The 15,155-nt window shown below is 40.9% G+C and overlaps 1 protein-coding gene across 1 annotated transcript in view; it reads right to left on the reverse strand.

Moving 5' to 3' along the window:
• Atrn (attractin) overlaps positions 1-15,155 on the reverse strand; it is a 110,954-nt gene that overhangs the window by 41,789 nt on the left and 54,010 nt on the right. The window contains exons 11-15 of the mRNA XM_051183365.1: positions 13,866-13,950; positions 8,914-9,134; positions 6,859-6,980; positions 5,793-5,931; positions 2,876-3,066 (exon numbers count right to left, since the gene is read on the reverse strand). Of these exons, the coding sequence (XP_051039322.1) occupies positions 2,876-3,066; positions 5,793-5,931; positions 6,859-6,980; positions 8,914-9,134; positions 13,866-13,950 (758 nt within the window). The remainder of the gene's footprint in view (positions 1-2,875; positions 3,067-5,792; positions 5,932-6,858; positions 6,981-8,913; positions 9,135-13,865; positions 13,951-15,155) is intronic.

A 15,155-nucleotide genomic window follows, 5' to 3' on the forward strand; every position in this document is an offset into this window, starting at 1 on the left:
CACTGCAATTTAAAAAACAACAACAACAACCAAAAGAAACTTTACAGGAACTGGAGAGATGGCTCATCAGATAATGCTGCTCTTCCAGAGGACCAAAGTTTGGATCCCAGCAGGCAGCTTATAAATGTAATTCTAGCTACAGGGGCTTGTACACCCTCTTCTGGCCCCTGTGGGCAGCCCCTTCTCCCACAAGCTCTCAGTACTGCAAGTACCTACTACACACTTCAAAGTTCATGCTAGTCTCCTGGCCCTTCCCCCACATACATGCCCTCCTTGTAATTCACACGGTTTGTTAAGTTCATGCTAGTCTCCTGGCCCTTCCCCCACATACATGCCCTCCTTGTAATTCACATGGTTTGTTAAGTTCATGCTAGTCTCCTGGCCCTTCCCCCACATACATGCCCTCCTTGTAATTCACATGGTTTGTTCACCCCACACACTCTCTCATCTCCTTATCTCCTTGCTATCTATCTCCACTGTTGTCTCCTATTTCCCTACCCTGGCCTTGCCTAGTCTGCTTCTTTTTCTGTCTACTCTAGATTCTTCCAGATGCCTTTGGATATTTTCTCTCTCATATTCACAACTAACAGAGTGGTCATGTCAGCAGTCCTCGTCCCCGCATACACCTTGTGCCAAACACCTGGGGGGGGGCACAAATGGACTCCTTTCCAAGGGGCCCAGCCTCTCCAGACCAAGCAAAGGTGCTGATTTGACTTTCCTAAGGTATGGTTCATTTGTTTCTGTTGGCTTTTGCCACCCATCATATTCAACTCCAAACTCGAGAGTCTACCTCTCCAGCTACTTCTCCACTGCTCTAATAACTCACCTCTCTGTCTACTCTGGTAAGTGCCACCTCTGAGCTGGCTGCTCAGTCTATGTCTCCCTCAGCCCATGGAGCCTACTTCTGCTACAAAAGTCCTGCCAGTGTGTCAGACACAAAATGTATGCTAGGGGTGCAGTAAAGAAACTGCAGATACCACTGTTCCAATTTTAGGGTAAGGTTTTTATTGTGAATAAGAGAGAGAAAATATCCAGAGGCGTCTGCAAGAGTCCAGAGCAGAGAGAGAGAGAAAAACAGACTGGATACAGCTAGGACTAGAGAAATGAGATAGTGGGAAAGAAGAGTGGAGATAGTAAGACACAGAGAGAATGTGTGAGGTGGATGTAGCATGTGGATTATAAGGAAGAGGAACTACTGTAGGGTAAAAAGCGGCATAAGAGAGAAAGACGTCATGCCACTGAGTTCAGAGTGGTTTTTTTTTTTTTTTTTTTTTGCGGGGGTGGGGGAGGGAGGAGGGGAGAAAGAAGATGAGCAGAAGAGAAAAGAGGGGGAAGTGGGGGACACAGTACAACAGACTGGCAGAGAAGCAGAGAGAATGAGAAAGAGGGAGAGAAATAGACACAGAAGGATGAGAGGTGGGCAGTGCCCTTTGAAAAAGGAGCATAGTGACCGTGCACAGGAGGCACACTTAGTGGCTACAGCTGAGGATGTACCCTGTCAGAACTCCAAGGGCAGATACCCTATCAGCATCCCAAGGGCAGGTCAGTACAGACACCTGAATATTAATAGCTGGGTGGAGGGAAGGGCCAGGAGACCACATGAACTTTGAAATGTGTAAGAGCCTTGATATGATGATAGGTGCCACAGGTAGCCCTAAGTTTATTCTGCTACTCATAAGAAAATGACTCCTTTTGACAGATAAGATCCAGTTTCACCAGCTCCTGAGTAATGCTAGCTTTTATATAACTGCCAGAAATCCTTCTGTAGTCCAGTTTGAGCTCATTTCTGGATATATGGACTTTCTGAGACTTAACAGCCAAGACCCATAACATACTTCCACATGTCATAAGAAGGTGGTGCAAATGAAAAATGCTGTGCTGTACTCGTTTCCTCCTGGCAAGACAAAAGCATACACCCCACATCTCTCTATGCTACTTTGTGAATATCCACCGAATTGACCATAGCATCACAATTCTTGGACTTTGCATGAAAAATGCCAAATGGGATCAACTACAAGCCATTCAAGAGCTTGGCTAGACAATAAGAGAACTTGAGCCTGAGTTCAAAAGCTGTAAGGTTTTGTATTTCTTACTAGGGGTCATATTATATGTTATAATAATATCTTTAAGGGAAACAAATGGCTTAATAACAACTAGCTAACTAACTTGGTACAAGCCCTTCTCCCAAGAAGATATAAAACCAGTATGAAATAATCTGATGTCAACAGATGTGAAGGATTGAATAGATATGGCCCCCATAGACTTTTGGCCTATAGAGAGTGGCACTAATAGAAGAGAATGTCTTTGTTGAAGTAGGTATGGCCTGCTAGAGGAAGTGTGTCACTGTGGGGGTGGCTCTGAGGTCTCATATGCTACACCCAGTGTTAGACACAGTCCACTTTCTGTTGCCTATGGACCAATATGGAGAACTCTCAGCCCCTTGTCTAGCACCATGTCTGCCTGCACACTGCTTTGCTTCCCGTCATGATGATAATGGACTGAACCTCTCAAACTGTAAGCCAGTACCAATTAAATGTTTGCCTTTATAAGATACCATGGTCATGGTATCTCTTCACAGCAATAGAAACCCTAACCGAGACATCAAAATATGTACACATATTATTATTTATTCCACATATTCATATCTTATAATTTACTTAATAAACATGACTAGTAAAAAAATATTCAAAGTACTGAACTCTTTAAGATAAGAAGAAAGGCATTAGAACAAGAGACTCTGAAGTATAGAGTCAGTCTATTATTAATCATTTATTGAAATTCTTTATCTTATGTGGCCTTCTACACATAAGCTGCTATTGTGCCCACAGTGAAAAAAAAGGTACTAGAAACCAAAGTTCTGAAAATGTTAACTCACCATGCTCTGAGATGACTGCATTAATCGAAGATGCTTAAGGACAAATTCCACCTTCTTCTGGGATGTAAGGGAAGCCAAAAAGGCATTGTGGTTCCTACAGGACAACTTAGCATTGTCATAATTTTCCTTAGCAGTAGTGATTTTCAGACATGAGTTTCCAACCAAATGCCAGCCAATGCCACAGATATTTTCTTTTATAAAGGAGGAAAAAGAAAGTAAAGTTTTAGAAATAATATAAAAGTAGTATATTTTGGTTCAGTTACTGAACATCTAAGCCCATTCTTCTAATTTGAATTCCAGGTGCTTCATTAGGACTTAGAGAGAGTATCAGATACATTATTATTAACTTCCATATGCAGAAAAAAGTTTGAAAATAAATCTTTTTATTTTTTAAATTACGTGTATATGTGCACCTTGAGTGTGGGATTATACATAGGACTGCAGTGCCCACAGAGGCCATAAGAGGGCATTAGATCCAAGCTAAAATTACAAGAGTTGTGAGCTGCCCAGCATGGACATTGGGGATCAACTTTGGGTCCTCAGAACAGGATGTTCTCTCTCTCTCTCTCTCTCTCTCTCTCTCTCTCTCTCTCTCTCTCTCTCTCTCTCTCTCTGTTTTGTTTTCGAGATAGGGTTTCTCTGTGTAGCTTTGTAGACCTCGCTGGCCTCGAACCCACAGAGATCCGCCTGCCTCTGCCTCCTGAGTGTTGGGATTAAAGGCATGCATCATCACTACCCAGCAAGTATGCACTCTTAACTGCGGAGCTTTCTCTCCAGCCCCAGAATAAAAGACCTTTTTAAAAGGTTCACCAGTCATATTTCTTGGCTTTCAAAAGTATACTCTGGGTCAATGCTCCTATATCCTAAAGGCAAACTCTTTGGTTAGATATTGGTACACTCTTTTTGGAAAAAAAATGAAAAAGACTAAAATCTTGAATGAAGAGTATACAAAGAAAGTATGTATATTGGAAGGATGGGGTGGAAAACTGCAAATGGGGGCTTGGGAGATGATTCAGTGGTGAAATACTTGTGCCAAGCCTAAGGACCCAGTTCAGATCCCCAGGACCCACATAAAAAGCTAGGCAGGGTTTTGCTCACTTGTAATCTCAGCTGAGGGCTGGAGGCAGGAGCATGCCCAAGGCTTTCAAGTCAGCTAGTCTAGATAAATCAGTGAGCTCCCCATTCAGTCAAGGCCCCTATCTTAAAACAATTGAATGTGGATAGTGATAGAGAACTATACCGGAAGTTAACCTCTGGCCTCCAATGTATACTTATTTGCTGAAGATGTATATATACAGGAAAATGTAATCTGCAAATGGAATTGAATTGGGGAATGGATAAATTTAAGTCTCCAAATGCTACCATGTTTTTACATGAGATAGAAGGTATAAGCAAATGCAGAGACATACCAAAAATGAAATGAAGAGGGAGATTGGTTTAGGAAAAACCTCAAAGGAATATGGCACACAAAGGAAGTCTGCAGTCTCTTCCTGTGATTGTGTTGAGCTCATGTAAAGTGTTGCATGGAAGTGTGGCTGCTCCTGGACACTAGCATGAAAGTGAACAAGCAGGAGACTCCCTCAGAACCAGGCTACTTTGTTGAATACACCAACAATGCTCATTAACTGTAAGAGGCCTGTGGAAAGGTATAACTCAAGAGCAGATAAACTAGCTGCTCAGAATGTGATATAAGCAGTGAGTCAAAATTACAAGCTTCCAAGGCCTATATTAGAACATACCTTTTAACAGGCACCTAGGTATTCCATCGGACATTAAAGTGTGAGACACAAAACAAAAAGCCTGAAGTGGTTTGAATAAGAATGATCCTCATAGGCTCATATATGAATGCTTAGTCACTAAGGAGCAGCACCATCAAGAAAGGACTGGGGGTATAACCTCGTTGGAGTAGCTGTGGGCTTGTTAGAGGAAGTATGTCACTGGGGGTGGACTTTGAACTTTCAAAAGCCCATGCTTCTATGCTTACAGATCAGGATGTAGCTTTCAGCTATCACTCCAACACTTGCCTATGTGCTGCCATGCTCCTGTCATGATAATCGCCTCTGAAACTATAAGTAAGCCCCGGTTAAATGTTTCCTTTCATAAGAGTTGCCCTGGACCAGGCAGTGGTAGCACATGCCTTTAAGCCCAGCACTCGGGAGGCAGAGGCAGGCGGATCTCTGTGAGTCTGAGGCCAGTCTGGTCTACAGAGCAGCCAGGACTGTTACACAGACAGAAACCCTGTCTTGAAAAACAAACAAACAAACAAAAAAGAGAGTTGCCTTGGTAATGGTGTCTCTTTACAACAATAGAACACAGACTAAAATAAAGCCCATTTGGCAAACTAAATAAAATTCTTTCAGAGTCCAGATCAACTGCCCTACTCAAGCCTCAGATGCTGGAGAGCCAGAAAGCCCCCCCACCCCCTTCTAGGAAATCCTAATCAAATACTTCATAGAGATTTAGTCATGGCTATCTGGTTTCAGGACCTAAAATCATCACCCTGAAGCTCCACTGAAATAGTCAGGAATGAGGGTCACATTAGATGCTGTTACAGACAGAAACCTCTCCTCACTGAACTATCAGGAAGCACTTCCTGCAGGGCCCTGGCTGCTGCTGAAACTGCAGAGCTCTAGGACCAGGTTATCACAGCAGGAGGGACAGGGACACAGTTTGTGATATGGGTCTAAGCTACCAACCGATTCTCCAGAGCAGATTTTCTGTTTATTTCAAAGGTCAGTAGAATAAATATGTCAGAAGCATGTTTCAGTTAAAAACAAATACAAAGTAATTACCCCAAACAGTAAGAGGGTTAAACAGACAGAATATGCTTCTCTTTCCTAGGTTCAACCTAACCTAGGGAGGAAGGACCAAGTTTTTGTCCCTCACAGAGGGTATCTCAGTTGCAAGGCCTACCTACCAGGCAGAGCGATGCACTCCTGATTCCGGGGCTCCCACTGGCAGTTCTGGTCTAAGGCACAGCTTCTGCAGCTTGTTTTCTTATTGCAGTAGTACATGGGGTTATCCTTGGGGCAACTGTCATACTTGGAGATGGAGATCTAGAACACAGTGGAGAAGTGCTTTTGTTTATATTCACACCAAGAACCCAGTAAGGACTAATATGGTCCTAAAGACAGTAACTGAGAATGGTCACTGCAGATAGAAGGGGGGGGGGGGTTTAGATGGATAGAATGAACAGGAAACAGTACTGTAGTAGGAATACCATAGTGCGTTCTCACTGACATGCCTTTAGCTGAGAAGGTAACCCACTGGAACCACCTCCACCACGCCCCATTCAGTGATTATCTGTACAATGTGAAAGCTGAACTGGCTGCTTTTCCAGTGTTACTCCCAACCTCCCACCCACAGCAGCAGTCTCAAGTTTTATATCTCATTAAACTGGGGGGAAAAACATGCCATAAGCCATCACCTCATCTTCTTTAGCCTGTTATTACCTAAATTTAAAGTCATACATGGTGAGCACAGAGGCTATGCTGAGTCAAGATATAAGACAAAGACACTTTATAAAACATTTTTTCTGAAACACTACACACAAACCTCATTAACTAGATAGACCCTTGGAATCAGGATGTATACAGTGTCCCTTCCTAAGAGAAAATCTGAACAATAGTAAAATTCAAATCTACAATCTACTTTAAAAATGAATCTGCTCCAGGTGATCCTACATTCAAAACAGCTGGACAAAGCAGCCTTGCAGACTACAGCCAGGATTTCTGCATCTTCTTAGAATCCCCCATGACAGCGCCTCTTACCGGCAGGAAGTAGTTTGGAAAGAACAACACCCAAATTCCCAAAGATTGTCTATAAATGTTTGTTTTCATTTAAATGTACTTGGTTATATAAAATAAATAAATTTTAAAAAAGAACACACACACACAAATAAATCTACTCATTATTTACACTATACCCAAACTCAACTAGCATTTTTTGCTGTCCTCTAAAATCCTTGCCAAACAGCATCTAACCTGGCCTTCTGTGCAGCTGTGGTTCACAGGGACACAGTGATCATTGCACCAGTGGCAGTCATTGGTATTGGCCGTGCAGCTGTAACAATCTGTGTGCTGGTCACATCTGTCATGGTCAAGGGCTATGAAGAGAAGAAAAACTCATCAACTGTGTGACAGCCTCTGTTGAGCAGAATCTGAGACAGATAAGCTCTGACCAATGGTTGGGAGGCAAATGTAGGGTCAAACTGAAAGGAAAAAGCACTGCCATGTTCAGGTTAAAATAAAACAGAAATAAGAAGACAATCTGAAAAATACTCTTTTGTAACTGTCCCCCTCCCCCACAAGGTATACAGAAATTGAAAAGCAAAGGTCTGTTAATTTTATAGCAATTCTAAGACATAATGTGAGATCTGGACCTTTGAATGCTTTCTTCTCAGGACAAATATCATCTAGCAATAGAATTAACACCAGAAGCTGTCCAGAAGCCCAAGAAAGTAAGTAATATAAGGGACCAAGGCATTCCTCCTAGCTAAAATGCAAGGCCTATCTGGGTGCAAGTATATCCTGTGACCAAGAACACCACAGGAGGCACTTGCTAAGCTGTACCCTATACACATGTGAATTCAAGACTGTGTGTTTCAGAACTTCCACTCTGTAGACCCCAATGAGAAGTTGCAAAGCCACGCAGCCCCATCTATTAAACCATCTCATAGACATGTCACAGAAACTCTCCTGCTCAGTTTGTATCTTAGGCTGCTTTTCCTGCCAAGTTTATTATAACAGGATTAGGTCTCCCCAGAAAGTGAGACAAAACCAATGGGCTCATAATGAACCACCTAGGATAATATATTCCAATATACTGACATTTAAGCTGAATTTTAAAAATTTGTTATTCTACTGATTCTAATTGTCCTGGGAGAGTCAGGCATCCTAACAAGTTCTGATAATCTGTTTTCTATCAATGCGCCAAATTCCAATCCACAGCATGCCTCAGGACCTGTATGTCCCTGCATAGCTTAATTGGGCACATACCAGGAAAATAAAAGCAGTCCCTACCCAATATAACTTATGTTAACTGCAACATCAGTCTTCCTAGATGAGTAATGTAGTCTCATACTTTACATTGATTGATATGAACAAATGCCTTGGAGGCATTCTATTTTTTTTTTTAAGGATTTTTATACATCTTACTTCACTGAGTTGGTGAAGTAGTGCTTAGGGCAACCATTAAGCAAGTAGATAGGGAGATAAAAATAACAAGAACAGCTCAGGGGCTCTAGAATCAGGGGCCTTAGTGCATCTGTCATGCTGCACTGCTATATCCAGCTAAAGAAGCTAGAAACATTTTCCAAGGACAACAGCTCTACCACTGTCCACCAGAACAATTTGCTATATGTAATCCCCTGTTCTTATCCTTAACATTAGACCTTCATCACCGATATAGCAGCCAATAGCCACATACAGTTCTTTTATTGTTGACGTTTTTTGGCTTTTGTCTCAGCCTCTTGAATATTTGGGGTATATGCATGTGCTACTACACCTAGCTCAATACATGTACTTTTAAATAAAACTAAAAAAATTAAAACAATCATCCCCTTAGACTAGCCACATTTCAAATATCTGATAGCACATATTGCTAGTGGCTACTATACTGAACAAAGAAAGTATGTAATATTTCCACCATCAAAAATGTTCACAGGTAGGGCTGGTGATGCACACCTATAATCCCAGCATTCAAGAGGCTGAGGAAGACTGAAAGAAGTTTGAGGCTAGTTTGAGCTATGTAGCAAGACCCTGTTTCAAAAAAACCAAACCAAAATCCCACCAGACAGCACAGCCTCAGACTACCTGCAGCCAGACCTAGAATTGTTAAAGAAAGCCGACATAGTGATGGGAAGGTTTATCACCTGCTAACTGCTTCCAGGAGCCACAAGACTCCCATCTAAAGACCTTATACAAATTATTAGGAAATAACCAGAGAATAAGGTGAACATAAAAATTGCATAAATATTAAGTTCCTTCATAATCCAGATAAAACCAGATCTTTAAATTCTAAGTAGGAAAAAAACATACTTCTTTTGGAAAAACATTCCGATTTTAACTTTTCAGCTTGTTCTTCAGTTGCCAACTCCCAGGAGGTACATCGAGATGACCCTGTGTCCCACAGACACCGGATACCAGGTCCTGCAGCTATACAAGCTGCCTCACTTCGGTGGGCATCACACTGCTCCGAGGTAAAGACTAAGACGTCGCTGAGGAGAAGGCTGTTGAAGCCGCCAAACACATACATGGTACTGAGAGGAGAGAGAGAAGGAATTCACTGAAAATGCACAAACACATGCATGACATAGGGCTTGTTTTGGTTGCTGGCTTTGAAATTTTTGAGACAGATTTCACTGTGTAGCCCTTGCTAGTCTACAAGTTTTGTAGACTAAACTGGTCTCCACCTTGGGGCCATCTTCCCATGTCTGCCTCCCAAATGCTCTGATTTTTTTATGCTTAAATTTTTTAACTGTCAATCTTTAGAAAATTTGTATTAAAAGTCCTCTGCAAGGGTTAGTGACTAGGTTCAGCAGGTGAAGCACCTGCGGCACAACTGGACAATCTGAGTTCATTCCCTGGAATCATATAAAGGAGGAAGGAGAGAAGTAACTTCACAAAGCTGTCCTCTGACAGCCAACATGTGCTCCAACACTCATGTGCCCCAACCCACATAACAAAAAAGTAAATATATAATTGATTGATTTAAGTGCTCTGAGAAATTTTCAAGGTCTCAAAAACCATTACTGTCATCTATTCTCTCAAATTCCATCTTGCTTTGTGATCACTCAGAATAGTTTAAATAATCTGTCAATGTGTGCATGGAAAATTAGTACACAGGGAAAGTGGAATTTGGGGGGGGTTGTTTTCTGTCTTTGTTTTTTTTGTTGTTGTTGTTTTGTTTTGTTTTTTCAAGACAGGGTTTCTCTTCTCTGTAATGCTTTGGAGCCCGCCCTGAAACTAGCTCATAGACCAGGCTGGCCTCAAACTCACAGAGATCCACCTGCCTCTGCCTCCCCAGTGCTGGGATTAAGGGCGTGTGCCACCAATGCCCAGCTTGGAAAGTAGCATTTTTAAAAGATGTATTTTTAATTTTGGGGTGTGTGTGTCTGCATGTGGGTATGTGCACATATGTACAGGTGTCCACTGACACTAGAAGAAGGTGTTATAGTCCCTGGAGCTAGAATGACATCTTCTATTAGTAGGGAAAAGATAAGACTCCTGGGGCTGGAGAGATGACTCAGCAGTAAAATGAGCTTGCTGCTCTTCCAAAGGACAGAGTTTGGTTCCCAGCACACACAACAGGCAGCTCACAAACATACAATTCCAGCTTCAGGAGACCTACCTCCCTCTTCTTTCCGATATGGGGACCCACAGGCACATATGAATACACACAAAAATAAATAAAGAGAAAACAGAGAAAATTTTAATGCAAAGAAGACTACATATAGAGAATAAGAGAAAATTATAGACAGAAAAAGTGTTCCTGGAAGACTTTAGCCAAATGTGATAGCAAGAATTCTAACCTAAGTAGTAACTACTTAAGATCTTTCCCCATTCCTCCATATAAATTCAGCATTTTCTGGGAATCTTACCAGAATTCCTATTTACGAAAAAAAAAAAAAATCACATTCTACACCTCTAATAGTGCCCAATTTTATCTGGTCAATTTGTAATGCCATTTAATGCATTTCCAGTGCCACCCTATAATCTCAATTATCAAAGAGAACAAGACAGAAGGGTCCCATAGAAACATAGTGTACAACAAAATTCCAAAAACCTCATAGTGACTACCATGAGGACACCTGAAGTGTGACTCTTCTTCTAGAAGCCGTACTCATGCTTTATCTTGTCCTGAGCACTTTCTTTTTAAATCTTACAATATATAGTCCTGAAATCCCTTTCTGTATTGAAGTCATGAATCCTGGGTTTGCCTGAATCAAAGTCCATAAAAGACTAAAGGATCTCTTCACTGTGCTGTGGGTGATATACTTCAATTAGTATGCCAGGAAAATTAATGCAGATATCATTACACTATGAAAAAATTTGACTTTATTCATAGAGAAATGCAAATTAGAACCACATTGTTGGGCCATTTGTTACCTATCAAAGAAAAAAGTCAAATTTGTTACCTATCAAACTGGCAAAAGAGGAACAAACATTACATAATATTTGAATTGGTGAGATTTCATGGCAACAGGCAAGCTGATACACTATTTTGGGCATGTAAGACTGTAGACGTCCACACAAGGGATTTTGGCAACTCAAAACTACATATTTACCCTGTTGAACCTTAAGTCACTTTTCTAGAAAGCACACAGAGATAGTGGCACAGAGTGACCGTCAGTATATCATTAGGTGTATGTATGCTGGAAGAGCCGCAATGCAGAAAGAAATATATAGAGAGAATATGTAGTCATTTACCTTTTGGGAGAAAAAAAACGCGTCTGACACACATATAATCTATTCCCCTCTACAAAAACAATATTCACAGCATTTCTTTACCTTGCTTTTGCTTGCTGGCCTAAAACTTAGGACTTTCAACCTTGAAGAATTCCTCTTATCTCAAACACCTGAGTGTGCGTATTAAAGGCATGAGCTACCCTGCCTACCCAACCTGTATTCTTAAAAGACCAATCCAATGACAATGGAAAAAACTAAGACTTAGATTGTGGTGTTTAAAACTCACTTTTGGAAAAGCAGGATATATATGAATTAGATGATCTTCCATAAGCTGAACAAACAAAACAAAACAATCCCCCATCATTTCCCCACTCCCTTTCATTTAGACTTTTCTAGAGAAAAATCTATTTTCATGTCTAAGTCAAGAAATGTTGACAATGCTTTTGTAGTATGTACACCTGAGACACACCAGGACTGCTATCTCGAAAAGATGCTTACTAGCTAGAGTTAAGAACTACACTAGATTGAAATACATCAAATACTTCTAAATAAGTTCATAATGAAATCCAAGTTCTGTTACCTGTGGACTACAATAAGCAAGGAACTATTCCATCTCCAATATCCTGTATCTCCAAGCAAGTTTAATTCCAATCCACAATGAGGAACTGGTAACTCACCTGCACTGGTCTTCAATCAACAAAGGACTAAACAAAGCATAGTGATTGTGTGGCTCTGTGTGCATTACAATATCTGAAAACCAGACATTTCAATAACCAAAAAGAAAAACTCAAGGATTCATTTTTGACTTTGCTACTGGCTCTTGAGTCTAACATGAGTTAAACTGGATTTACTTAGTAAATTTGTGGCTTGAACTGAGCACAGCTAGCTAGTGTCCTTCTCCGCTCTGAACATCCCAGATCACACAATGGTGGGAGAGCCTTCCAACAGGCTTAGAGAAAGCAACTAAGATAAATGCTGCCTCTCCATCTAGCAACCTCAGTCTCATAGCCTTCTCTGCTTCGACCTCTTAAACCATAATTAGAAAAATTAAGCCAGACACACTGGTCAAGTGCTGCTAACTGACACAACAAAAGAGATCAAAGTTTTCCCTTCAGCAAATCATTTCATACAACTATACTGTAACCATGGCTTTCTACCATTCCCTATTTCCTCCAACCTTGCCTGAAATTCAAATACACCACAAGAATTACACAAAAATAAAAACAATGTAATTCAGGCAGCTATTCCTGATTTTGATTCATGGCTAAACTAGACTTTATGACAAACGGTCAACTTCTCTGAGTTTGTGTAAAATTAAGACTGTTTCAACAGAAGATTCATTCATTTGATATATTAGATATATATTAGTATACTTGCCACCTAGCAAATGCCCACAATATGCCTAACCCTGTGCTAGGAGAGCACCAAGAACACACAGATGAAGAGAGGGGCACAGCCAGCTACCAGCAAGGCCAGGTGGCCTGATGCTTGCCAGGTGAAAATCTCAAGAGGTACTCAGGACATTTTCTGAGGGAAACAATCACATTGCAATTCAACATAACACTCAAGTTAACGAGATAATAATTAAAAAGCCCTCCCACTTTAGTATAGACATAGAATGGTCTCGCCACAAAATCCTATATACTTCTAAAAACGTTAAGTAATCATGTGATTAAAGATACCACCTTTCCCCAATATCTAGCTTCTAAATGGTCAATTCTTCCCATTTCCAGAATGTCATTTTTGTATTTTTCCTAACACAACTAATTTAACTGAAAATTTGAAAACCTAAGGAAATATATAAGCATTACAGTATTTAAATAATTTTAGGGTTTATACATCTTTGAAATTTTTGCTTTTTTTTTTTTTTTTTTTTTTTTTTTTTTTTTGTTTTGCACTGCAAGACAGGGTTTCTCTGTGTAACAGCCCTGGCTATCCTGGAACTCACTTTGTAGACCAGGACACCTCAAACTCACAGAGATCTGCCTGCTTTGGCCTCCCAGGGAGCTGGAATTAAAGGTGTGCATCACCACTCAGCAGGATATATAAAATTTGAATTTTAAAGAGGGAAGCAGAAAGCAGTAATAATAGCAGCAAAGTAAGAAATGTTAACATCAGTAGGCTGCTGAGCTTCTCTATCTTTAGAGCACACTTTAAAATGACCAGGTAAATGACCATTCTGCATGTCCTTTATGGCAAATGCTGCATCTGAAGAAGGCACAGTGCTGGGATGGGAACTCAGGATCTTGCACATACCAGGTAAACACCCATCTGCAGGGCCACAGCCCCAGTCTTCTGAATGTCCTTTCCTGGACTAAGCTTCCCTGGGGCAGATGCACAAAGAGCTCTGCTGGTCAGAAAGGTATTCCTGAGCACACTGAGATGTAGTGCAGACTTAAAACTTGCTCTTTGTCTCCACAATCTCCCCAGCCTGTTCCCTTACCTTATCCTGCACTTAAATTGCCCTCTCTCCCTTTTTTCTCCCTAAACCTCTTACCATTCAGATAAAACTATTAGAAAGTTGATATAAAAAAAAGAATATAAGATATAAGACAGTATCACAACTTTAGCTTTCCAGTTACCTGTTGTGCAAGACTGCTGAATGGCCAAATCTGTTGACATCATGGTGGAGATCAGGTCTGGGAAGCACTGACCATCGGTCACAAGCTATGGGCAAGAAAAACAAATTTCAGAGTAGACTGTCATTTACAGTCAACCGGAACTGACCATCTTTAAAGAGAAGAGTGAAGGCCAGGTGTGGTGGTGGCATAACCTTTGATTCCAGCACTCAGGAGGCAGAAGCAGGAGGATCTATGTGAGTTCAAGGCCATCCTGGTCTACACAATAAGCTCCAGGACAGTTAAAACTAACATAGAGAAACCCTGTCTCAAAACAAGCAAACAATACAATGAACACAGTCTTATAAAATATGCTTTTCTTCCTTTTTAGTTATGATATTATGTGTAAAGGGCGGCAACAGCAGCAGCAGCATTTCAGGGCGTGAAATAAAAGCACTGCACAGAGATGCTAATCAATGAATGCACTTAACACCCACAGCAACCCCTGTGATTGTCACTACTCTATTGTCTGCTATTTTAACCCACCAGAATGTCTGCTTTAGTCTTGAATTTTCTTCTTCCATGTGGTGCTAGGGATCAGACCCAGAGCCTTGAATATGGCAGTTAAGGACTCTACTGCTGAGATGCATCTCTAGCCCACCAAGATATTTTCTAACTTAAAAATGTTAATGCATCTGGGCGGTGGTGGTGCACACCTTTAGTCCCAGCACTTGGGTAGCAGAAGCAAGCAGATCTCTATGAGTTTGAGGCCAGCCTGGTACATAGACTGGTTTCCAGGACAGTTGGGGCTATAGAGAAACCTGTCTTGAAAAACCAAAAATAACTAAATAAATAAGTTTTAATATTAGGCATGGGGCACACACCTGTAATGCTAGCACTTGGGGAGGTGGAGACAGGAGAATCAGGAGTTCAAGGTGAGCCTCAATTACAACCACACAGCAAATCTGAGCCTTCCAATAAAACAAGATCCCATCTCAAAAAAAAAAAAAAAAAAAAAAAAAAAAAAAAAAGGGTTCCACAATTCTTTTACTTTTGTTTTTGAAGATGGTTTCTCTGTGTAGCCTACCTGTCCTGAATTTGCTCTGTTGACCAGGCTTGCCTCCAGCTCAGAGATCCACTTGCCTCTGCCTCCCAAGTGCTGGAATTAAAGGCATTCTTTTTGCCTCTATACTGAATTGTTTAATCTTAATGACAATGGGAAAATACAGGTGAAAATAAAAAATTTTCTATTAAACTTTAATGCCTAAGTCTTTCCCTCGTTCTCCCAGATCTCCTGATTTTTCCTTTGTGTGA

The sequence above is a fragment of the Phodopus roborovskii genome, unplaced genomic scaffold, assembly GCF_943737965.1.
Source record: "Phodopus roborovskii unplaced genomic scaffold, PHOROB, whole genome shotgun sequence".
Lineage (NCBI taxonomy): Eukaryota > Metazoa > Chordata > Mammalia > Rodentia > Cricetidae > Phodopus > Phodopus roborovskii.